The 27,566-nt window shown below is 39.2% G+C and overlaps 1 protein-coding gene across 2 annotated transcripts in view; it reads left to right on the forward strand.

The window, feature by feature from the left end:
- Positions 1–27,566, forward strand: part of LOC126299088 (palmitoleoyl-protein carboxylesterase notum1) — a 347,427-nt gene that overhangs the window by 276,885 nt on the left and 42,976 nt on the right. For both annotated transcript variants that reach the window (XM_049990760.1, XM_049990761.1), the window contains one exon: positions 11,824–11,979. In XM_049990760.1, coding sequence (XP_049846717.1) covers positions 11,824–11,979 — 156 coding nt within the window. The remainder of the gene's footprint in view (positions 1–11,823; positions 11,980–27,566) is intronic.

Genomic DNA, 27,566 nt, shown 5'->3' on the forward strand with positions numbered 1-27,566 from the left:
CCTTGCCTCTTATAGTGAAGATCTAGATCCTATTTTCTCCACAACATTTAAAAAATGATTATTGAAAATATTTTCAATTTCTGATTGTTTGTTAGTACACTTGTCATTCAGTTTTATGACACTAAAGTCTTCCTGTGCTCTTGGTTGCCCTTTCAATAATATTCCAAATTGCTTTAATTTTATTATCAGGGTTACTGATCTCAGACATGATACACATGCTTCTGGACTTTTTAATAACTTTTCTTAGTACTGCACAATAGTTTTTATAATATTGAACAATTTTGGGGTCAGTACTCCCTCTTGCTGTTAGATACAGTTCTCTTTTACGGTTGCAAGATATTCTTATTCCTTTAGTTAGCCAAGGTTTTTTATATGTTTTCTTGGAATTATGTTTAACTATTTTCTTGGGAAAACAATTTTCAAATACTCTTAAAAATGTATCGTGAAATAAGTTATATTTCAAGTTTGCATCGGGTTCCTTATACACTTCATCCCAGTCTAGCTGCTGTAGGCTTTCCTAAAGTTTGCAATATTTATATTGTTAATTGAATGCACTGCTTTGAAAGTCTGATTTGATATACTGCATGGAGCTATGTCATGTACTGTAATTAGCTATGCACCATGATCTGAAAGACCATTCTCAACAGGATAAGCATTTATGTCCTTAAACTTATCTTGGTCTATAAAAAAGTTAGCTATCATTGTACTGCTGTTCTTTGTTATCTGGGTAGGAAAATCAATGACGGAGCTCAAATTGAAAGAACTGAGTAATACTACAAGGTCATTCTTCCTATTACACTCTTTCAGGGAATCAACATTGAAATCCCCACAAATGATAATTTGCTTCCCCCTGTCTGACAGATAGTACAACAAAGCATCCAAGTTTTCTAGAAATAGCTGGAAATTCCCTGAGGGGGACCTATACACTGTTACTATGTTGAAAGTGCCATCATTTAGTTTAAGTTCAGTGGCACATGCTTCCATAGGTTGCTCTACACAAAATGTTTTAGTTTCTAAATTTTTTACACTGTGGAAGCTTTTGACATATATGGCAAGTTCCCCTCTCATCATATTATCTCTACGTACATGTGCAGCTAATTTGTACCCATTGATGCTAGCCTTTTGCATATCAGTGACAATGTGATGCTCAGACAGGCATAGTACATCTATTACATTCTCAGTTTCTATATCTTCTAAACAAAGCAGAAGCTCATCAATTTTATTCTTCAATCCCCCAATATTTTGATGAAATATACTAACATTATTTTTCACTTTACTTTTGTGAGTATCTTGAACTTTTTTAACATCTTTAGTACTTGCCTGGCTGAGTTTCCCTCTGGACACTAATCTTACACTAAAAAAGAGTCTTTTAATTTGAAAATTTGCTGGGAAAGGAATCCATCTGGTTCAGAAAAAGCCCAAGATCCCATAAAGATGCCATGAATGTTGTTAAAACAACAAGTTACAAGACTAACAGGGAATTAAATCACATGTACTTAAACACTTTACTTCAAATCCAAGTCATATATATGAATTGTATTTACACATGAAAGAATTCCTACTAAAATACCAGGATTTCATCCAAGTACGCTTTTACACGGAAGAGCCAAAGAAACTGGTACACCATGAGTCTAATATCATGAGGGGCCCGCGAACATGTAGAAGTGCTGTAACACAACATGGCATGGACTCGACCAATGTCTGAAGTGGCACTGGATGAAATTGAAACCATGAATTCTGAAGGGCTGTCCATAAATCCACAAGAGCATGAGGGGGTGGAGATCTCTTCTGAACAGCACAATTCAAGGTATCCCAGATATGCTCAACAATGTTCATGTCTGGGGTGTTTGGTGGTAGTGCTTAAATTGAGAAGAGCCACTCTGTAGCAATTCTGGATGCATGGGGTGTCGCATTATCCTGCTAGAATTTTCCTGCTTGTGTCTTTTAGTCTGATGGATTGTCTCATATTATGATGACTGATTAAATGGCCACATAGATAATTAAAGTGGGTGACACCTTTAAAATTTTTAGAGTTTTTCAGGTCATGTGGTGGATATTATCATGTATTTTATCTTATTTTCATTTACAGTAAGATTTGTCCTCCTCCTGCTATAATTACTCCATTTTAAGGTCTCTTCTGACAGTTAAAATACCCCCTGTGTATTTATGTGGAGGACTGAATTTAATCTCTATTGTACTTCTTTTATCTTTATTTATTGACTGAGCATAGCTAAGTTAAATAGGATGCCAGAGAGCCTGTCACCCTTTTTCACTCAACAGCATTGTTATAGATTTAGGCATTTCATGCACAGATTCCGCCTATTAGTTGTTGACCATCATTGCTTAAAAGTTCTGACACTCCCTTATCTTAGCCCAACATACAGCTATTTCCAATTTACATATTATTGACTCCATCTCTTACATTGTTGGTTGTTTTGCTTCATTTCTGTCTAATTCACTTGCCTCCATATTCTCCTCCTGTTCATGCAGCTCTCTTGATATTTGATTTGTGTTGATATTCAGTATACCTTAAAAATATTCCATCCATATCTTTAATATATATTTTTTTTATGTTTAAATATCCCACCACTTCTATTTTTACTTGTTGGTTGAACTTTTTTCGTCATATGACCTATCATATGATAATTTTCTCATTTCATTTGGTTCCTTTAATCCTTCTTTCTTGAAATGTCACTTTCATCCATTCTTTTTTCTTTTTCTTGCATATTCAGTGGGCATTTGGTCTTAATTCCTTATATACCTTGACATTTCTTCTTGTCTCTCTGTACATCACTATGCCATGCTATATTTTCATCCTCTATCATTAGCATAGATTGATCAGTTCATCATCAAACCATGTTCTTCTTTTTTTCCTAATACCAGTTTTTTCTTCTGTTGCCTCTTTCATTAATTTCTGGATCTTATTCCACCTATATTTGTCTCCTATAATTTTTGTTTTCTGCCCATGGGATACATGTTTCAGGGTAATTTACTTTTGCTGTGCTGCAGTTTACTTTTTTTCACTCTAGTATTCTTTGTTATAGAATCAAGACTCAAGAATTTTATTCACTGTAGATCATTTTACAATGATATTGGCTTCGTCATACAAGATGTACTAGTACAATGTACCAAATTACAAAGGATAGTTTTTAAAAGTTAACGCAACAAGCTATCTTATAATCTAATATAATATGGTATTTTATTGTTTATAGTATAAACTTTATAATTACACATGATTAACCACAGTACAAAATAATATATTTAACTACAGACAACTTTTAAATGCTTATATTCTCCTCAGGCACCTCAAAGAATTCTTTAACATCATAGAATGGATGATCTGACAGCCAGCTGTACCACTTAATTTTAAAAGAATTTGTATCCATAGACTGAACATGAACTGGCAGTTTATTGAACATTTTGAGTGAGTTAACCTTGTTGGAATTTCCTGTTCTCGCTAATCTGTGGTGCGGTATGTCTAAATTACCATTAGCCCTGGTGTTGTGTTCGTGTATTTCCCTTCTGGCTATAAATTCTAAACTATTATTAATATAGACTACAGACACATAGATGTATAAATTTATAATTGTAAGTATTCTGAGTCTGGAAAAAAGAGGACGACAGTGCTCCCTATGACCTCTTTTACATATTATACGTATGATTTTTTTTTGTAATTTCAATATGTTTCTGTGGTTCATGGTGTGGGTTCCTGTAGTCATGTCCTAGTTCATGAACCACGTGCAACGTATGAGTGGCCAAGTAAGTGGTCCCGACAGTCGGGATACCAGTTACTTTGGAATAAGGCTGGGCATCTTGGTCATATTCTGAGTCGTCGTCACCTTTGTGCTCATACGGCAAAGACTACCAAATCCTGTACTTTTTAAAGAAGTTACCAAAGCTAATTTCAGCTTCCCTATTCCAGATTTACAATTATATATAAAGTCCCAATCTGCACTTCCTAATCTATCAACAAACATACACTCCTGGAAATTGAAATAAGAACACCGTGAATTTATTGTCCCAGGAAGGGGAAACTTTATTGACACATTCCTGGGGTCAGATACATCACATGATCACACTGACAGAACCACAGGCACAAAGACACAGGCAACAGAGCATGCACAATGTCGGCACTAGTACAGTGTATATCCACCTTTCGCAGCAATGCAGGCTGCTATTCTCCCATGGAGACGATCGTAGAGATGCTGGATGTAGTCCTGTGGAATGGCTTGCCATGCCATTTCCACCTGGCGCCTCAGTGGGACCAGCGTTTGTGCTGGACGTGCAGACCGCGTGAGACGACGCTTCATCCAGTCCCAAACATGCTCAATGGGGAACAGATCCGGAGATCTTGCTGGCCAGGGTAGTTGACTTACACCTTCTAGAGTACGTTGGGTGGATCGGGATACATGCGGACGTGCATTGTCCTGTTGGAACAGCAAGTTCCCTTGCCGGTCTAGGAATGGCAGAACGATGGGTTCGATGACGGTTTGGATGTACCGTGCACTATTCAGTGTCCCCTCGACGATCACCAGAGGTGTACGGGCAGTGTAGGAGATCGCTCCCCACACCATGATGCCGGGTGTTGGCCCTGTGTGCCTCGGTCGTATGCAGTCCTGATTGTGGCGCTCACCTGCACGGCGCCAAACACGCATACGACCATCATTGGCACCAAAGCAGAAGCGACTCTCATCGCTGAAGACGACACGTCTCCATTCGTCCCTCCATTCACGCCTGTCGCGACACCACTGGAGGCGGGCTGCACGATGTTGGGGCGTGAGCGGAAGACGGCCTAACGGTGTGCGGGACCGTAGCCCAGCTTCATGGAGACGGTTGCGAATGGTCCTCGCCGATACCCCAGGAGCAACAGTGTCCCTAATTTGCTTGGAAGTGGTGGTGCGGTCCCCTACGGCACTGCGTAGGATCCTACGGTCTTGGCGTGCATCCGTGCATCGCTGCGGTCCGGTCCCAGGTCGACGGGCACGTGCACCTTCCGCCGACCACTGGCGACAACATCGATGTACCGTGGAGACCTCACGCCCCACGTGTTGAGCAATTCGGCGGTACGTCCACCCGGCCTCCCGCATGCCCACTATACGCCCTCGCTCAAAGTCCGTCAACTGCACATACGGTTCACGTCCACGCTGTCGCGGCATGCTACCAGTGTTAAAGACTGCGATGGAGCTCCGTATGCCACGGCAAACTGGCTGACACTGACGGCTCCGGTGCACAAATGCTGCGCAGCTAGCGCCATTCGACGGCCAACACCGCGGTTCCTGGTGTGTCCGCTGTGGCTGTGCCGTGCGTGTGATCATTGCTTGTACAGCCCTCTCGCAGTGTCCGGAGCAAGTATGGTGGGTCTGACACACCGGTGTCAATGTGTTCTTTTTTCCATTTCCAGGAGGGTATTTATGTACTCTTCCTTCTGTCTTCGTACCACTACTACTTTAGATTCTTCAGTTTTAACTGGCTGCCTCTTACAGAGTGTAAGGAGTAGTGGCTCATGATCTGTAAGTCCACTTCCTGCAAGTCTAACTGTAAAATCCTCCCTATGGAAATTCACAATAATATTGTCTACACAGGCATTCTTACATGTGGCACAGTTATTTGTACAATAGAGGTCTAATGATCTTAGCATATTCAAAAACGTCCTAGCAACTGGTCTCTGTGTGTTTACCATTTCTATGTTGAAATCAGCACACATAGCAATTCTCGTTTTACTCTTCAATATTTTTTTAATTTTTTATTCACATTTTTCAATTAACAAATTTACATCACCATCTGGCGATCTATATAGACTAACTTCCACAATATTTTCATCCATTAGTTTTACAGAACTAAACTGCCCATCTAGTTCTGAGGAGTATGTAGATACATCAATTCTGGAAAACATTATTCCTTCTTTGACAAAAATTCCCGCCCCACCATTCTTTCTCTGTTTTCTACATATCATGTCTCCCACAACATACCCTTGGGGAATGAACATATTTACTTGTTCTTGTGTTAACCAGTGCTCAGATACACATATAACATCTACATGCTCAGTATTACATAAATGTTCTAATTCTAAAATTTTATTTCTAATACATCATATGTTAACTTGTAGAAAAGTAAGTAGTTTGTCTCTGTCTGTATTCCTCTGAGAGCAATTTGACTTCATATTTGAAGTTGTAGGTTCTGTTAATGTCTTTAATCTTGATGCACTGTGATCATATGTGTTATGATAGTCACATACCTGTTCATCCACTTGATGACTCACTTTGTTAATTGCTTTCGTCTGTGAAACCACTGCTGATCCCATCAAAAATCCTTGTCCCTCGGTTGTGGTTTCTTTTTTCGGGTTAACTGCCGTACTCCACGTGTTGGTATTCTCATCCCTTGAGCTTGATTTGCTGTTCTTCTTTTTGCAAGTAGGTCTCTCTTCTTATATGGTGCCTTCTTTCCTGCCACCTCATTTGCTGCTTTTTCAAACTTTGGCACTGTCCTTTTGGGTAAGTTTATTGCTTGAGTAATTGTCCTCTCCACACAAACAGAGTTCACTTTTACTTTCCTGTTTGTTTCCACTGATTCATAAATCCTTGTGGCAATTAGTTCTTTACCAGTTGCATTAAGGTGTTGTCCATGTGCTGTATAAAGCTCCTTGTTACTAGGAGTGTCAATATAACAAGTGTTATGGAAGCCTTTCACTATTTTTTTTAGTTTTCTGTTTGCAGATTGAATTTCTTGGTTTACACAAGACCATTCAGTCAGGTCATGTCTATGTGGTACACCAACTACAATCACCTTTGTATTTGTATTTTTTAATGCTGACAAGGCTTTATGTAGTGAAGGAATTGCCAACTTGGTTTCATTCTTTGCTACATCATTAGCCCCTGCCCAGATAACTGCAAAATCTTCACTTGTCAACTTATGGAGTTCATTGCATTTTTTTAGTATTACACTAGTGGGGGCACCTGATATCATCTTCCCTTCAACATCATATTTATTTGAAACTAAGTTTAAAATGTTCCTTGCACAGTCTCTGCCATGGCTATCTGAGGCAACGAATATTTTGGGTCTCCTATTCACTGACTGACTCTCAGGAGCAAAGGTTTGCATTTTCATTGCTGCACCCATAGATTGATTTCCTTTTTGAACTGCATTGTGTGTTGTGGTATGCACACTATGTTGTGAATCGTGATTTATGTTGGGTGCATCAAACCTGTAGTTTTTGCACATTTCTATCTTGCCTGATTTTCGCTTCTGTAGTTCGTTTGTTAGCAAACATATAATTGTTTTCGAATACTTAACTTCCTTTGTTACTATTCTGAGTTCATTCTGTACCTTTTCGCACACACACGTTTTTAACGGGTCTGTTTTGATTTCGTCCATATTGTCACCATCAGTACGAAAACAATCACTGCATTTCCAGCTTTTTACTCTATTTGTTGAATTTACACACGAGTAAAGGAGTTTTCTGTTGTACTTTACACAGCACACGCCTTTTCTTGCTGTTTTGTTACAGGAACACGGTTTATTCCACGCTTCCTCACTTATTTCGTAAATAGTATTCAAATTTTCCAAACTGGTCGTGGCCATTGTGCACTAGTTAGTTTCAAAGCACAGTATGTCCCTGTTCTTTCAACAGATCGCCGTATTTTTAGTTACTCACCGAGAACAATTACTAATCCACATATACACACCATAATATGTTTAACTTAAACTCGCTACACGATCAAAGTGACTTATTTTGTTCACATATTTATCAGTACACTCTATACAGCCCATCAGTATCTCTCTTTATCGCTCTTACAGCATAGTGGTCTGAATCACAGTTTGGAACCCCTATAGCTCTGTATATCTATAATTGGTAATGAATGCTGTCCTTTTAATAACATATGATCTATTTTGTAAATTACTCCAGTAACAAGCAACTGTGGTGTTTTAAGATGCATCCTTATGTTTGAAAAACAGGTACTCTTCCTGAATAAATGATTTCTAACAGAAGACTGATGTATCACGGATTCAACCTTAGTACTTCCTTTGTTTAATGCATATTTTCCTGACATTCCTCTATGTTTATTTTACCCAGTCTTTGTACTGAATTCTCGCTTAAAAAGGAACAGGTAATAGTTTTGCTGTTTATTATAGGAACCTTCAAGGTCCCCATAAAACTGTCCTTTTATTCCTCTTTTGCTTCATATGTTGACATGTATTCCATTATTGTCATTATATTCCTGAATTTCTCTTCTGTTTCCAGTCTGCTGACTTTTTCATTTATAGGTTACAAATCTAAGAGATGGCCCTCATCATTTTTGTTATTATAAATTCTCTTCCAGCTTATACTCCTCTAGGATTAGTAGTTTGCTAATTCTACACTATAAAGTAGGAAATCAAATCAGAGAATCTCTGTTAGCTACAATATCTGATAAAAAAGAGATCTCTACTTGTCAAACATTGTAGTAGTTAAGATGTGGCCAATAAGCACTCTTGGAACAATCACAAAATATGGAATTAAACAAGATCCTGGTTAATCAATACATTCAGATAGAAAACAAGAATAGATGTTAAGTAAGCAGTGAGAGAGCTAAGAAGCTGCTCCATTACTGGACTAAGAGAACAGAATAATGTGCGACTAACTTGATGCACACTTCACAAGAATTGTCTTGCCTCTGGCTAAGAAATATACAAAGTCTTCAGTAATAAGGTCTGCCTCCATAGCCAAGTGGTCAATGTGACAAACCCTCATGTCATGTGAGGTTCCAGGTTCGATTTACAATACTATCAGGCATTTTTCCTTGGTGGGAGCACTGGACAGGCGCACTCAACATTGTGGTAACAGCTGAGGAGACATCTGATTGAAAACTAGCAGCTCTGAGGTCAGAACATTGACAATAGCCATGTGTGTGTTGTGTTGTCCCCATGCCTCTCCATATTGCATTCATTGGCGAACGACTGAGGTTGATACAGTGGTCAGTCTACTATCACATGGTCTTCAGGTCCTGATTGTAGAATTTTGTTTCTTTTTGTAATAACAAGACATATTCTTGGCAGCATAAAAGACAAATTAAGGCTTTGTATACTTACAATGTCTCAAGTAAATTTTGATTTTGGCACATCTTATACACTGAAGAGGCAAAGAAACTGGTACACCTGCCTAATATCATGTAGGGCCCCTATGAGTACACAGAAGTGCCACAACACGACATGGTATGGACTTGACTAATGTCTGAAGTAATGCAGGAGGCAATTGACACCATGAATCATGAGGGGCTGCCCATAAGAGCCGTAAGAGTATGAGGGGTGGTGATCTCTTCTGAACAGCACATTGCAAGGCATCCAAGATATGCTCAATAATGTTAATGTCTGGGGTGTTTGGTGGCCAGTGGAAGTGTTTAAAATCAGAAGAGTGTTCCTGGAGCCATTCTGTAGCAATTCTGGATGTGTGGGGTGTCACATTGTCCTGCTGGAATTGTCCAACTCTGTCGGAATGCACAATGGACATCAATGGATGCAGGTGATCAGACAGGATGCTTACATATGTGTCACCTATCAGAGTTGCATCTAGATATATCAGGGGTCCCATATCACTCCAACTTCAAATACCCCACACTATTACAGAGCCTCCACCTGCTGACATGCAAGGTCCATGTATTCGTGAGATTTTCTCCATACCCATACATGTCCATCTGCTTGATACAATTTGAAACGAGACTCATCCAGCCAGGCAACATGTTTCCAGCCATCAACAGTCCAATGTCAGTGTTGAAAGGCCCAGGTGAGGTGTAAATCTTTGTGTCATGCAGTCAAGAAGGGTACATGAGAGGGCCTTTGGCTCTGAAAGCCCATATCAATGATGTTTTGTTGAATGGTTCACTCACTGACACTTGTTGAATTGTGAATTGTGTTTTATTCATCTCATGACATACATTTGCAATCCATTTATAAAACAATTACAATGATTTTTACATTAATAAATAATAGCATTCTAATAAATAATAAAATTATAAGGATATTTCTTGAAATGTATAACACATTGTATCCAGTTCAAATTTCCAGTTTGTCCTGCATGAATTCATCCACTGAGTAATTACACTTCGGTGTCAGTACCTCATATATCTTTATTTTAAGTGAACATAAATTCATCTGCATCAACTTGTTCCCTTTTAATTTATTACAAATTTTCATTCCCATGTATTGAGGTCCCTGGGCATACAGTCTGAGGTGGTGGGTGGGGTGCATAAACTTGTCTTTGTTTCTAGTGTCATGTGAATGGACAAAATGGTTTCCCTCAAATATTCATGTCTGGTGTACAAAAGTATAATAATCTGATATATGTATAAGGATGGCAGAGTTAATATTTTAAGTTCTCTAAGTAATGGTTGACATGGTTTTTTGTGATTTACATATTCCATATGGTTTTTTTCTGTACTTTTAGTATCTGTAATATGTATGTTGCGTTACCCTAAAAAACAATACCGTACCTAATAATGGATTTGAAGTAGCTTATATATGCTACTTTTTTGTGCCCATGTCAGTTGCAGTTCATAATATTTGCATTGAAAATGCAAAGCTGCTTAGTTTGTTTGTCAGATATTCAATGTGTGCCTGTCAGCTCAAATTTTTATCTACATTTAAACCTAAGAATTAGACTGAGTCAACTTCTTCTATACCTTGGTTATTGTGTGCAATCTTAATCTGCTCAAATTTTCACTTAGATATGTTTTCATTTAGATATGTTTAGATTCTTAGCTATGTTAGGTATCTTAGATATGTTTAGATTCAATCCACTTAGCTGAAACCAAGTTTCTAAGGTACTCAGGGGACTGATCACAGTTTTGGGAATCCTGATGTTCAACTAAGACAGAAGTATCATCTGTGAACAGAACTGCTGGGGAGCTGATTTAAAATGGTATGTCATTAACATAAAAGAGAAATAGGACTGGAGCCTTGTGGAACTCCCTGAGATATTTTTTTCCAATCATAAAAATAATATGTACCATTTGAAGAAATGCTAACTCTTTGCTCTTTGTTGGATAAGTAGGATTTAAGCCATTGATGGTCCAGTGTTGAAATCTGCAGCAATTTGTGGAAGGGTTGCACTTCTGTCACATTGAAGATTCTCTTCAGTTGTCATTGGTCCCATTCTTAGGGGATCTTTTTCTGGCTGCAGCAGTGTCAGTGATTTTATGTTTTACCAGATTCCTGATATTCATGGTGCACTCATGAAAAGGTCATGCAGGAGAATCCCCACTTCATCGCTACCTTGGAGATGCTGTGTCCCATCACTCATATGCTGACTATAACACCACATTCAGACTTACTTAAATCTTGATAACCTATCATTGTAGCACTTGTCTTATATAGGCATTGCCAATTGCAGCACATCATTCGGCCTGTTTACGTATCTCTGTATTTGAATATGCATGGCTATACAAAATGGAATTGACATCATGGTGCAGCTCATTGGTCAGCAGTGAACAGTGGGCCTGAGCTACTACCCATATCAAAAGACTGAGTGGTCTGTATTACTGTTCTTTTGAGGCTGTAGACAAACTGTTAAGGAAATATAACTAAGGAAAAAAATGTCGGCCTAATGCTATAGCTACAGACGAATTCACTTGATGCTGCAGAATTCAAGCAATACTTCTCCTACAGTACATGAAGATCAAGCCTTCTGTTTCCAAGTGTGTATCAGGCTCTCTCTTTCTCTTTTTCTCTGCAAGCTGAGAGACCTTTTGTTATGAAATACAGTGCATTTTCATTATTGTACTTGATATTTATGTTGGTTCTTAAAATGTGTGAGTATGTGATTTGATGACTTCTTTTGACCTTTTGTTACAGTGCTGTGTTTGCGCCATCATGCATTTCACATTCTGTCCTCCTGAAGAGAGACTGGCTGTCAATAAAGATTAATGATATATCACTGTCACATGCTTTAAAATGTTGGGAAATGAAATCATACAAAAAACAACTGATGGAGCAGTGTGGAAATCAAAAGTAAGTATTTGAGATTTTTGTGTGTTTGAACCAAATACATTTAAAGCATATAAAACTTTTAGAAGTGTAACATACAACCTCAACTTCAATGGCTCTCCCTAATATTCTATTTTCACTCCTATACATCAGTGTAGTCCCACTGTCACTAGATCAGTAAACGTACTCATTTTTTAAAACATCCTGCAAACCTGGCTATAGTAACAAAGAAAGCAAAAGATAGCTCATGAAGCAGAACAGAACTCCAAAAAACCTTAAAAATTGTACCACATGTGTCTCTTCAAACTCCTAAAACAGCCCTCTTTTTTTCAGTATAGAATATCATTTATTACCATGTGGTGTACTGAAATTTCTGTACTGCATACATCACCCATTTTAACTTCCTCTAGTTGGAACAGGAAGTTGTGTACAATAGGCTGTATCCTATCTGTAAATGAACTACAAGGGGCTTAGTTTATATGAATGCCTGGAACAAAGTGTACTACAATTAGTTGATGGAATTAAAAACACTTCATTGTTTGTCAATCTCGCAATTTTCTTAACACTGGCTCATGCCATTTTACCTTAACAAAGATTTTATAACATGCAGAACAACAACACACTGAATTACTGGTTTATCACTGCATGCTTCTTTGTTTGTTACATCTGCTAATTCATTTCTGTGATTTCCCGTGAACCATAGTGACCTGCAGAACAACACCCCTTTCTCAGCTTTTGTAGTCAGAGAAAGATGTCTTCGATATCTTGCAGTATTTTATCTGATGGCTAATGCGCTGTGTATAGTAAAGAGCACTCAAGTATTTGGAGGAGATGAAGAATTTTTCCAGATAAGTATGTCTCGTCTACTCCATTGCTCTCATGGCTGCATTTAACATCAGATATGGTAAATTCATGTGCTAAAAAAGTCGTCAGATTGTGGTTAGGTGAAATGATAGAACAGACAAGATAGTTCCCCTCCTTGGACCCATCTTGTGATGCTCATTTAAAATTTCATAAAATGTAGAATTACAAAAATTATAAACCTACCCAGTCTCCTTTAGTTCAATAAATCTAAAGTAGGGTTTTGCGTTTTTACAGTAACCATGATGGCTGTCCACTAAAACACTGCTTTGGGAATTATATTTATCTCACAACAAATGCCATTTAGTAATGTTTTGTGTGCTTTGCACTTGAGCTCATCACACACAGATGGTTTATAAAAATTGATTCAGTGGTAGAGAAAAAGTTGGAACAGCAAGAAATCTGTATTTGTGGCTCACAATGAGAAGCTACTGACAGACAGTGACTACTCAACCTCAGTGCAGCGGCTGGATATGAGACTGGTCCTGTAGGCACCTGTGACCAGCCTAATCCCTTCATAATCATAAGCATCAGTAATCTTGAGATATTTAGGTCTTCTGGATCCATAGACTGCTCACCCATAATCAAGCTGGGATTTCATGAAAGCCTCATGAAACTGAAGTAGACATGCCCTGTCTGGTTCTCAAAATTTGTGACTAAAGAACTTAGCGCCATTCAGTAACTTCAAGGGTCTTGTCTTCAGGTGTCTTCGGTATTTAGGTACAACCACTCTGAAGCACATATAAAGCCCAGAAAAATCACTGATTAGAATAGTTAAAATAGTCTCCCCCCCCCCCCCCCCCCACACACACACACACACCACCTCTCTCTCTCTCTCTCTCTCTCTCTCTCTCTCTCTCTCTCACACACACACACACACACACACACACACACATATTTATTTTGTTTTACAGAAAAGCTAGACTAGTAGCTACAGTCCACTGCTCCACACTTCTGATTGTATCTCTGTTGACCCGTCATGGATATGGGACAACGGCTGGTCAGATATTTGCCAAAGGAAAGTCACCAATCCACCATATATTTTTAGAAGTTATTTCATTTAGACAATCAACAATCAGTTTCTGCATCTCATTAATGCCACCTTCAGGCCCTGCTTGTTAAAAACGAGTATACATGTAGTGTATATCAAGATTACTACAGTTCACATCACAGAAAATGAAGCACAATAATAAAAGTCCTTAAAACTAACAAAATGCAGTTTGCAGCATTAATGAAAGTTGCACATAACGCACAACAAAGCAGAATATGTAAACATACTGGTTAGTATTGAAACTAACTATTTTGACATCACAGAGTTGTAAAAGAACATGCCAACATTACAAAAGACCAAACAATGGAAAATATACAAAATCAGAAGCACAAAAAAAAGCATTATCTGAATTAGTTGTCATAACATCAAAAAATGCAGCCTGAGGTGAAACCCAACAGCCAAAAAATTACTAAGTGAATAACAGTTAGCAAAGAACTTGCACGGAATACTCGTAAAGTACTTAGACAGCATAATGTTATATGCCTTCATCATCATCATCATCATCATTTAAGACTGATTATGCCTTTCAGCATTCAGTCTGGAGCATAGCCCCCTTATAAAATTCCTCCATGATTCCCTATTCAGTGCTAACATTGGTGCCTCTTCTGATGTTAAACCTATTACTTCAAAATCATTCTTAACCGAATCCAGGTACCTTCTCCTTGGTCTGCCCCGACTCCTCCTACTCTCTACTGCTGAGCCCATGAGGCTCTTGGGTAACCTTGCTTCTCCCATGCGTGTAACATGACCCCACCATCTAAGCCTGTTCACCCTGACTGCTACATCTATAGAGTTCATTCCCAGTTTTTCTTTGATTTCCTCATTGTGGACACCCTCCTGCCATTGTTCCCATCTACTAGTGCCTGCAATCATCCTAGCTACTTTCATATCCGTAACCTCAACCTTGTTGATAAGGTAACCTGAATCCACCCAGCTTTCGCTCCCATACAACAAAGTTGGTCGAAAGATTGAATGGTGCACAGATAACTTAGTCTTGGTACTGACTTCCTTCTTGCAGAAGAGACTAAATCGTAGCTGAGTGCTCACTGCATTAGCTTTGCTACACCTCGCTTCCAGTTCTTTCACTATGTTGCCATCCTTTGAGAAATGCATCCTAAGTACTTGTAACCGGCCACTTGTTCTAACTTTGTTCCTCCTATTTGGCACTCAATCCGTTTATATTTCTTTCCCGCTGACATTACTTTCGTTTTGGAGATGCTTATCTTCATACCATAGTCCTTACATTTCTGATCTAGCTCTGAAATGTTACTTTGCAAACTTTCAATTGAATTTGCCATCACAACTAAGTCATCCACATATGCAAGACTGCTTATTTTGTGTTCACATATCTTAATCTCACCCCGCCAGTGTATTGTTTTCAACATATGATCCATAAATAATGTGAACAACAGTGGAGACAGGTTGCAGCCTTGTCTTACCCCTGAAACTACTCTGAACCATGAACTCAATTTACCGTCAACTCTAACTGCTGCCTGACTATCCATGTAAAGACCTTTAATTGCTTGCAAAAGTTTGCCTCCTATTCCATAATCTCATAGAACACACAATAACTTCCTCCTAGGAACCCGGTCATATGCCCTTTCTAGATCTATAAAGCATAGATACAATTCCCTGTTCCACTCATAACACTTCTCCATTATTTGCCGCAAGCTAAAGATCTGGTCCTGACAACCTCTAAGAGGCCTAAACCCACACTGATTTTCATCCAATTGGTCCTCAAGTAATACTCGCACTTTCCTTTCAACAATACCTGAGAAGATTTTACCCACAAAGCTGATCAAAGAGATACCTCTGTAGTTGTTAAAATCTTTTCTGTTCCCATGTTTAAAAATTGGTGTGATTACTGCTTTTGTCCAGTCTGATGGAACCTGTCCCGATTCCCAGGCCATTTCAATTATCCTGTGTAGCCATTTAAGACCTGACATTCCACTGTATTTGATGAGTTCCGACTTAATTTCATCCACCCCAGCTGCTTTATTGTACTGAAATCTATTGACCATTTTCTCCACTTCCTCAAATGTGATCCTATTTCCATCATCATTCCTATCCCATTCTACCTCAAAATCTGAAACATTGCTGATCGTATTTTCACCTACTTTGAGCAACTCTTCAAAATATTCCCTCCATCTGCCCAAGGCATCCACAGGATTCAGCAGCAGTTTTCCTGACCTGTCCAAAATACTTGTAATTTCCTTCTTACCTCCCTTTCGAAGACTGCTAATTTCACTCCAGAATGGTTTTCCAGCAGCTTGACCCATAGTCTCCAACCTGTTTCCAAAGTCTTCCCAAGATTTCTTCTTGGGTGCTGCAATTATCTATTTGGCTTTGTTTCTTTCTTCAACATAACTTTCTCTGTCTACCTGAGTTCTAGTATGCAGCCATTTTTGATACGCCTTCTTTTTCCTTTTACAGGCTGCCTTGACTGTGTCATTCCACCAAGCTGTTTGCTTCATCCTACTTTTACACACTACTGTTCCAAGACATTCTTTAGCCACTTCTAGTACTGTGTCCCTGTACCTTGTCCTTTCCTTTTCCAATGACTGTAATTGACTACATTCAACTAACTGGTACCTTTCTGAGATCGCTGTTATGTACTTGTGCCTGATTTCCTTATCCTGGAGTTTCTCCACTCTTATCCTCCTACATATGGACCTGACCGCCTGCACTTTCGACCTCACAATCCCAATTTCACTGCAGATTAAATAATGATCAGTGTCATCAAAGAATCCCCTGAATACACGTGTGTCCCTCACAGCCTTCCTTAGTTCCTGATCTGTTGTTATATAGTCAATGACAGATCTGGTTCCCCTGCCTTCCCAAGTATACCGGTGAATGTTCTTATGTTTAAAAAAGGAGTTTGTGATTACTAAGCCCATACTGGCACAGAGTTCTTTTCTGTTCCTGTTGGCCTCCATATCCTCTCCAAATTTACCCATAACCTTTTCATACACTTCTGTTCGATTTCCAATCCTGGCATTAAAATCACCCATGAGCAGAACACTGTCTTCATCCTTTACTCTAACAACTACATCACTGAGTGCCTCATAAAAGCTGTCCATCGTATCTTGATCTGTCCCTTCACAATGCGAATATACTGACACAATCCTAATTTTCTTGCTAGACACTGTCAAATCTATCCACATCAGTCGTTCGTTTGCATATCTTATTGCAACTACGCTGGTTTCCATTTCTTTTCTGATGTAAAGCCCTACACCCCATTGTGCTATTCCTGCTTTGACTCATGACAGGTAGACCTTGTATTCTCCCACTTCCTCTTCTTTCTTACCCCTTACCCGAATGTCACTAACAGCTAAAATGTCCAGCCCCATCTTACTTGCAGCCTCTGCCAGCTCTACCTTTTTCCCATAGTAGCCCCCATTGATATTAATAATTCCCCATCTCATTACCATATGTTTGCCCAGTCGTATCTTAGGAGTCCCTGGTTTGTCAGTTAGAGGTGGGACTCCGTCACCTCCAAAGGGAGGCATTTTGCTCTGATTGTTGCCAGCATCATATTTAAAGTACCAGGGAAGCAGGTTGCTAGCCTTAGTTGCCCCGAGTCCCATTGAGTTTTACCCCTAACGGTTGAGGGACTAACCAATGGATTTGGTAGTCTTTGCCGTATGAGCACAAAGGTGACCACGACTCAGAATATGTCCGAGGTGCCCAGCCTTATTCCAAAGTAACTGGTATCCCGACTGTCGGGACCACTTCCTTGGCCACTCGTACGTTGCCTGTGGTTCATGAACTAGGACATGACTACAGGAACCCACACCATGAACCACATGTTATATACCAAATCAAAAAATAAAAAGATGTGACTTGGTGCCCCTCAAACACCAATTAATCTTTGGGAAAAACTAGTGTGGAAAAAAGAAGGATCCCAAGTATCATATTAACCAAGAGCAGTTGTCCTAAAATCTTGACTGTATAATTCCCATTTCCTGGGGATGGAACAGGTTAAAAGTAAGATGTGTGTGCAAAAACCAACAAGATAGCAAGGTATAAGCCCGCTAGTTTAAGGAACACACTGGCACAAGAAGGAGCAATATTGATGAGTGAGAAAGGAGTTTTTAAATGACTTTACACTACAGACCAATCACAGAGTGGTACAATACTAAACAATTGATGTTTAAGGGACACCAAGTAATATCTTTTTATTTTTTGATTTGTTATATAATATTATTAATCTAGGTATTTTATGAGTATACTGCTGCCAGAAGAGAAGCAAGTCTCTTCATATACTCTGTGTCAAATTGTACTGGTATCAAATCAGGTCCAATAGCCATAGATAAAACATATGCCTTGAAGATAATCATTTTGTAAGTGCCAAGTCAGCACATGATCAGTACTTATTAGTTCAGGAATTAGTTATTAAAATGTCAGTTACTGGAATTTCAGGCAGCAAAGATGCAGAACAAAAATTCCTCTTGGAGTGCAGACAAGAAATGAGAGTTTCCATTAATTGTCGAGATGGAGGCCCTTATCTTGACTGAGCAGGCTCTCTGCTTCTTGTATAGCCACAGTTTCCACGATCACTTATCCCTATAGGATGAGACTGTGACTGAAATCTTGACACTTGCATAATCTGTGGAATGTCCAGTGGAAATACAATGTTCAGTCATTACAGATTTGCTGGACTGTAGAAGGTAAGTGTGCTGTCAGCATTCAATGCACCATCTGTGTCTAGTATGTGTGGTTTGTCCTAAAGAATTTTCATAGAAATTTACCATTAATAAAAACAGATCATCTTTTGCGGATCTCAGAAAACTGTTGTCTTGGCTAATTGGTGGAAGATCACATCCAATTTATGCTTCTTCATGATTCCAACATTTTTTGAAGATGCATTTCCCACATACAGAAGAAAGACCATAGAGTTTACATCTCTTTCCTCTTCCTCTTACTTTCGTTGGTCTTGTATTTTGACCTTCAGAGCTTTCTTAATCTGATGTTCATTGTATAGAATTTTCCTGAGTATCTCCCCCAGGTGTACAGTACCAGTTCATCCTGCAGGCTGTAAACATCAGACACTGCATGGACATTTGAAATAAAATTATAAGAACACTTATAGATTGTGACAAATTTGGCAGCTGGCTGCCTGCAACTACAAATCAGTGTGGTACATGCAGTTCCTGAAAAACCCATCCTCCTTACATCAAACTAGGACATCCAAAAACAATAGGCAGCTGGGAAAACTTGAAGAATCGCAGTGAAAAACATTAATTAATAACTTATGTGTAGTATAAAATAGTTGTGAAAGTCCCCCATGTGAAGAGTCTAATAGTGTATGCACCAGTCATTATTCTGACATCGTACTGTTCCATTCTGTAAATATTGTCTCCTAACACATTAGTTAATGTAAATAAGCAAAATATACTAATTTCTCCACTCTTAAATAACCTATAATTGTCAACATTCATCTTAATCATCTGGCTTTTCACTGATGGAGCTGGTACCATTCTGTATTCATGTACTTGCATCATCTGCATATACTTGCATCATCTGTAGAAATGACACTTTTCATCTTCTTACAAACATGATGATGATGATGATGTTAGGTGGTGTGGGCACATGGCAGTAATGTCATTGGTGCCTGTGTGAAAATGTTATGAGATGTGTGTTGATAAAATACAATTTACAGAATTATGCTAACCACTACTCGAGAAAAAATAGGATATAAAACAAGAGATCGAAAACAGAAATGGATGACTGATAAGATTCTTTCATTGATGTATGAATGGCAAACGTATAAAGCCCAGTTAGATCACACTAAGTACAATATTATCCAGAAACTCATAAGATCAGAGATTAGAGCAGCAAAAATGAATGGCTGCAACATGAATGTGAAGAAACTGAAAGCTTGCAAGGTTCACATGACGACTTTAACTTACATAAAAAGTTTAAAAAAATTGCTGGTATACATAGAAGAAAAAAATCTCCTTATTAACCAACAAAAATAATAAAATAGTTCTAGATACCATTGAGAAGAAAGAGATATGGGAAGACTACATTAAGAACCTTTTTTCAGATGATAGACCGAATGTTTAATTTTCTAGGAACAACTATTTAACAGGACCTCCAGTTATGAAAGAAGAAATTAAGAAAGGCATCAAAAACTCAAAAACCAACAAAACCACAGGGCCTGATGAAATTCCAATTGAACTTATTAAACTCCTTGATGAAGAAGGTATCAAAGTCTTACAAGAACTATTTAACAAAATTTACAACACTGGCCATTACCCTGCCGAATGGCTATTATCAACTTTCATTCCTTTATCAAAGAAGAGGAATGTGAGAAGATGTGAAGATCACAGACTCGTTAGTCTTATGAGCCATTCTGTGAATATATTTCTGAGAGTCATCCATGAAAGGCTATATGAAAAATGTGAGAAATTCATTAGTGAGACACAATTTGGATTTAGGAGAGGTTTAGGTACAAGAGAAGCAATAGTCACACTGTAAGTTATAGTACAAAACTGCTATGATCAGGGTAGAAATGTAGGCCTCTGTTTTATTGACTACAAAAAAGCATTCAATAGTGTAAAACATCATAAACTCATGGAAATTCTCAAAATAATTGATATAGATGAGAAAGATATCTGTTGTAAGAGAATTTGTATTGGAATCAGAAAGCACAGGTTAAATTTGATAATGAGGTCACAGATTTGGTAATATATGTAGAGGAGTCTGACAAGGATGCATACTGTCACCCCTGTTGTTGAACTTACACTCTGAGAGTATTGTTCAGCAGGCACTTGATGATGTAGAAAAAGGCATAAAGGTTAACAGAGTCTATATCAACAACATACACTATGCTGATAACACAGTATTGATAGCTGATAATTTAGATGATCTTCAGCAACTTGTCAACATAGTAGGAGATTACATCAGTACTCTAGGTATGAATATTAACATAAAAAAGACTAATTTTATAATTGTCTGACTCATTTAAAGATGCAAATCTACCATTTCAAGGGTCTGTAATAAAAGGAGTCAAAACGTTTAAATACCTCAGATCATGGCTTTGCAAAGACTGGCAAACATACTTGGAAATAAAATGTCGCATAGAGAATGCCCGAAATGCCTTCATAAAATTTAAGATTATTCTTACAAGCACAGACCTAGACCTAAACCTTAGAGTCTGATTTGTAAAGTGCTACATCTGGTCCATGCTTCTATATGGCTTTGAAGGATGGACATTAAATATGACAACAACAAAGAAGTTAGAGGCCTTTGAAATGTGGATTTATTGCAGAATGCTTAAAATAATGCAGACTGCAAGAATAACCCACACCAAAGTACTGGAATGAATGAACAAGCAGCGAGAAATGTTGACAGTGCTTGAAAGAAGAAAAACTGCATACCTAGGACATATAGTATGGAACATCAAATATATGCTTCTGCAGTTAATAATAGAAGGGGAGATTGAAGGGGAAAGGATACAAAGGCAAAGAAGAACATAACGGTTGGACAATATAAAGCAGTGGACAGGACTACGAAGTGTAGAACAGCTATTACATACTGCAGTTCACAGAAGAAATATGCAACCTGTGGTCGCCAACATCAATTAATGGATAAGCAGAAGAAGAAGCTACAATTAAAAATATTAAATGCAGCAAAACTTGTGTATATACATGTATAAATACAAAAATTATGTATTGTGTCAGTACTAAAACATACATTTAAAAAGAAAATGTGATGAAAAACACTTAAAATTATCATAGCAGCAGATAGTTGATCTCCAGAATAGAAAGGATGGACCAGATACTTTGCAACACACGAAAATCACCAACCTAAAAGCTTTACCTGGAGGCCTGACACATAATAAACCTTAAAACCTTCACTATAATTATCTTGTCATCAACTAAAAAAAAGAGGGTAGATCCCCACCTAAATCTGCCTCTGCCTATTTATTACAGTATGAAATGTATCTAGTTAAAATGTGGCATAATGTGGCTAGCATGCCACAGGCATCAGAGACGAGGAATCCTCTTACTGGAGTAGGAAGACATGTGTGAAGGGATAGTGCCCAATTTGGAGGTCAGTCTGGGTGACTTGATCCTGCCGGAGTGAGCAGCAGGAGGAACACCACAGCTGGATACTCCTCCAGCTACTTCTCCTCCCACAAATGCATGATCCTCCCATTCACCAACAAAATGACGACCTGCAGGGGAATATCATGTTATGTCATGTCATGTACCCTGCAAGTCTCCTTGGTGGCTTGGTCTGCCAGTTCATTTCCCTGATTTCCCACATGCACTGGTACCTAGCAGAATGATACCTGCTTCCTTTGCTGTTGAAGGAAGTACAGTTGGCCATATATGAGCTGGACTATTGTGTCTTCTGGAGACAAGGTACTGGTCGAATTAAAACTGTGGGGACAGGTTCTCACGCATGCTTTGGTAGCTCAGATAGTAGAGCACTTGCCCACGAAAGGCAAAGGTCCTGAGTTTGAATCTCGGTTGGGCACACAATTTTAGCCTATCAGGAAGTTTCATATCAGTCCACACTCCACTGCAGAGTGAGAATTTCATTCTGAGAATATCCCCCAGGCTGCAGCTAAGCCATGTCTCTGTAATATCATTTCTTCAAGGAGTGCTAGTTCTGTAAAGCCTGCAGGAGACCTCATGTGAAGTTTAGAAGGTAGGAGACGATGTACTTGCAGAATTAAATCTGTGATGACACGTCGTGAGTCATGCTTGAGTAGTTCAGATGGCAGAGCACTTGCCTGCAAAAGGCAAAGGTCCCAAGTTCGAGTCTCGGTCTGGCACATGGTTTTAGTCTGCCAGGACGTTTCATGAAAAAGTCTTTCTATTGATGGTAAAGTAATAGTATGGGGTGCACCTGAGCTGTGTACGGTGTGGACAGTGTTTTATAGGACTGTTGCATCATGAGAAGCAATCACGTGATGTGCAGTGATGGCTCACTAGACTCGGCGCAGAGGCTCAGTATGGGATTAGTTCAAAAGGCCCTAGGTCACCACCGAAATACCTTCATGGTGCACCACATCCAGCATTTTAAAATAAGAAAGTCATCCAGACCCATATACAGTGCACCTGTAGTCAAGCTGAAATCATGTGAAGACCTTGTAAATCTGAAGGAGGCAAGTGCAATCAGCTTCCCATTAATTGTGGCTATGACATTTTAAAATAGTGAGTGCTTTTAGGGACCATCTTTTGAGGTCCCTGAGATGTGGCAACCATGTAAATTGAGAATTAAATGTGAGGCCCAGGAACCTCCACATGTCTTTAAAAGGAGAAACACTATCCCCCATCTGCAACTCAGTAAAATTTAAAACAGAACATGGACAGTTAAAATGAATGTTCACAGACTTCTTGGTGGAGGAAATAAAACCTCTTTTAACTGCCCATTTGTTCAACCCTCAAAGTGTCAGTTGCAACTGACAAGTTGTCACGAGGCTCAAAGAGAAACAGAAGACACCCTGTGAGGTGCTATAACATACTATAATGGACCCTGGAAGGTAGGAGATGAAGTACTGGCGGAATTAAAGCTGTGAGGATGGGGCGTGAGTTGTGCTTGGGTAGCTCAGTTGGTAGAGCACTTGTCCGCAAAAGGCAAAGGTCCCGAGTTCAAGTCTCAGTCCGGCACACAGTTTTAATCTGCCAGGCAGTTTTATAATGGACCCTATCATGACCATGTGACATGTCATGAGCTGCAGACACTGCAGAATCCAGCTCAGATGTGGAGAAGGGGCAGTTATATTCTTCATCAATGGTGGATCTGAAGTCCCAACTGCCCCTCTCAACAGCCACTCTGTAGTGTTGGAAGGCTGAATCCTGACTGGCAGTGGGTGTAACTCTAGCAAAATAGGTCACTATAGTCTGAACAGTGTCTAATGAGTTGGTCTGGAGATGTCCATTTCCCATTATACCAGCCACTAGGCACATGTCTCCTCTGCCAGAAATCTTCCTGAGGGTCTCCGATATGACTACTTTTAGTGGAATGGTCTGTGGTGGTTTGCAGCTGTTGCTATGATCTCTTTTTTGCACTCCCTACCAATTTGGTGACATTTTGCCCTCACAACCTGAAAGACAGTTTCTCTGCTGCTGGTCAGCACCTGAATCTGCATAGTCACTTGCATCATCCTAAATGCAAAGCAGCATTTATCAATTCATCAAGAGACGGGCTGGCTTTCCAGCTGTCCTGAAGATTGCAAAATGGATACTTCAGTGGCATAATATGATACACCCATTCCTGGATGCCATCATGCTGTTCAAACACAGCAAGTTGACTGTGAAGTGTCCACTCTGTGCTACTGAGCACCCATTGTGGAAGTTTTCTGTTGGTCATCACTCTGTGTGACAGGTTAATCCAGATCAGGAAGTGTAAAAGTGAGTAAAAATCATCTACCACTTCTCATTGAGCAGCATGTGCAAGGGTAGGAGAGCATACCAACAGGTTGATAGCAGTGAATGACCCTATTGAAGTACTGAAGTTCATGCTATACCTCCCACTCAACAAGCACACACATGAGGTCACGAGAAGCTTCTCAATTGCTCTACCGTCAAGACACATGGTTGCAGAGCCCCAAAGCACACTGTGTACATTAAAATTGTCACAGAGTAAGAGCGGATGGTGGAGTTGAGTGAGAAGGTCATGGAAACCATCTTCATCTAGCACCTCATTTGGGGGTAGGTAGAGTAAACATATTGTTAGCTAATGAATCACAAGCAGTGATACAGTGGCTGCTTGCAGGCTTGTTGTGAGGGAAAGAAGCAAGGAATGGTCGGCATTGTTTAGGAAAATTGCCTCTCTTCCTAAAGGATGAGGCCATTAACGTCATATTTTTTATGGAGAATGTAGTCACGTAGCTAAGGGAGGTCAGAAAATTTAAAATTTATATTGTAGAAAGAGAGACACATTGGTTCACCCAGAGTTGACAGACGTAGTTCCTCCACATTTGTTCAAAATCCATTCAACTTCCACTGAAGTATGGAAGCCATCTTAATAGAGATGTTTCCTGTCTTTCCACCTGTTGTTTCTTTATGGTGGGGAGACTGCTACAGAGGGGGGACCTACTGGCTCACTCAGCGGATGTCAATGTCCATACTGTCAATAATGCAGTCATTGTCTGTTGTGTCAGACAGAACCAAGCTCACATAGTCTGATGGGTTTGTACCTGATCATTTTGGCCTGTTTGTTTTTGTCACCAGTTTTGATTTTGGGGATGATGACAAGGCTGTTTCAACATAAACATTCTGCCAAGTCTCGTCTACTTCTTGCCATGAGAGTCTGCTATACTTTCCAACATCAGTTTCTGCAGCCACCATTATTTCAGTTGTATAAAAGCTTGGTTGTTGGACTAGCTGTGCAGTCATGCAGCTGATTTACAGATGCATGTTGATGTGCTCTGCTCAGCTGTCAAAGTCTGGATGTGAACACTAGTCTTCTGGACAGACTGCTTCAATGCTTGTAGCAAATGATGTCATGAAACTTGGTGGCTGTGTGGCCATATATGCCTTCTGTATGTCAGAACAGGAGGTGTCTTGGGTGACTTTAATCTCCTGTAGTTTCTTCTCTTTTCCAAAAACAGAACTTTCCTAGCTCCAATCTGTACAAGCTTGGGAGCAATTGGCACAAATGGGTGAGGCCAAACACTGAATAACCAACTTGTGGACAATGGAGCCACATTTTCCATATGTAGCCTTAACATTACAACCCATGGTGATGTGACCAAAGCGATTACACTTAAAGCAGTCCATTCGATTAGATACATAGAACCTAACTTTAAGACATAGGAAGCCTGCTGCAATATACTCTGGCAATTTTGGTAAACTGGAAAAAAGGACACTGACTTCTGTAGCTCACTATCAGTGCTTTTCATAAAATTCTGTACTTCAGTGACACATTCACTTTTCCATTCAAGTTAATGTTCTTTGGTATCTCTATCCATAATATCCCAGAATGTTACAACTCCTTTAGAACAATTTAAGTGATCACTGAAGCACGCCCAGATCCTATGACTACAGAGAACTGGTGATGCTTACCAGTCACCAACTCAGCAAAGTGGGTTTGCCAGGCCCATACCCAGGAAATGAACGCTGAGCTCCATGAGGAGCTTGCTATTTAGGACAGCCCAGGGGGGGACATGTAGCTTTACCAAAAATACCATGTGGTGAGCATTAGCCCTCAATTTGCATCTTTTTAAAATACAAATGGAATGTCATTTTTATCTATCAGAAACAACAAAAGACTCAAATGAGAACCCTGTGGTATACCAAATGTGATTACTTTAGATTACAGGTGTCTGTTTATTTGTGATCAATATGAAGCTGATACATACTGATTTCTTTCATGCAAATAAAATAAAGCCCCTAAATATGTTGTGTGTGAACTATTTGATAACATTTTAAGGTGCATGAGAATATCACAGTTCATACAATCAAAGAGAGAGAGAGTGAGAGAGATAGAGAGAGATAGATAGATAGATAGAGAGAGAGAGAGAGAGAGAGAGAGAGAGAGAGAGAGAGAGAGAAAGAAAGAAAGAAAGAAGCTAATGAGACTATACTTGTTTGTCCATCTTTCAGTTAAACTTTTGTTATCATTATGAAAAACAATTAATAATAAACTGCAAACTACCTGTCAGCAATAAGCAGCCAAGTTGAGCTATGAGAAAATCTGTCTACAACCTATGCTTCTAGAACTCTGAACAAAGCACAGCACAATTTTTTCACCATAGAATTATAGTTATTTTTGGTGAGCTGAGCCATAAAGTATTTCCTATTAGCTATATATAAAAAAAGAATTACAACGTGCACTGTCCAAATGCTATCCAGAACCCCCTAAAATGGCCCCAGAGTTTCTGTGACACCTCAACTTAGTTTAAGTACATAACGTTGGAATGAGCTGAGTATAAGACTCATATTGCATACGAAACCCGAAAGAGTAATTAAGTAACCAACACCTTGTCTTGGGTATGGCAAGTGCAACAAGCTGATACCACCAAGGAAGTACATCAAAAAAGTTCAGATGGCTCTGAGCACTATGCGACTTAACTTCTGAGGTCATCAGCCACCTAGAACTTAGAACTAATTAAACCTAACTAACCTAAAGACATCACACACAGCCATGCCCGAGGCAGGATTCAAACCTGCGACCATAGCAGTCTTGCGGTTCCACACTGAAGTGCCTAGAACCGTTGGGCCACTCCAGCCGGCTGGAAGTACATCCATTCACATGCACCAAAGTAGGTTATAAGCATGTCACAGCCTGCAGAGTTACCCCCTCAGCAATGAGCAGAAAGCTGAAATAATAAAGTAGTACCATGAGACCCTGATTGAAAGTAATTGTGGAATAATGTGAATATAAGATATCCAAAATCAGTCGACATGGTATAAAAGTTATATTTAAAACAAATTCCAATCTTTTAATGTTTTAATTACAGAAAATAATGAAATCTAAAGGAAATATGTTGTTCAAACCAACAAAACTACCCGAACACATCTTTGAGTTACATGGCATGGGTGTCATAGAGTCCTTACCAATTTCAAATTTCATATTTCACATTTCACAGTCTTCTAGTGAAATACATAATAGTGAGATCAATAATGCAGCAAGATACAGAAACTGTCACGCATACATTAGAGTAAAATATCGTACTATAATATCAGATGCCCTTAGTCTTGCTAAGCAGCTGAGAACATAATATCATTAGCCA

Source organism: Schistocerca gregaria, chromosome X, assembly GCF_023897955.1.
Source record: "Schistocerca gregaria isolate iqSchGreg1 chromosome X, iqSchGreg1.2, whole genome shotgun sequence".
In the NCBI taxonomy this organism is placed as follows: domain Eukaryota; kingdom Metazoa; phylum Arthropoda; class Insecta; order Orthoptera; family Acrididae; genus Schistocerca; species Schistocerca gregaria.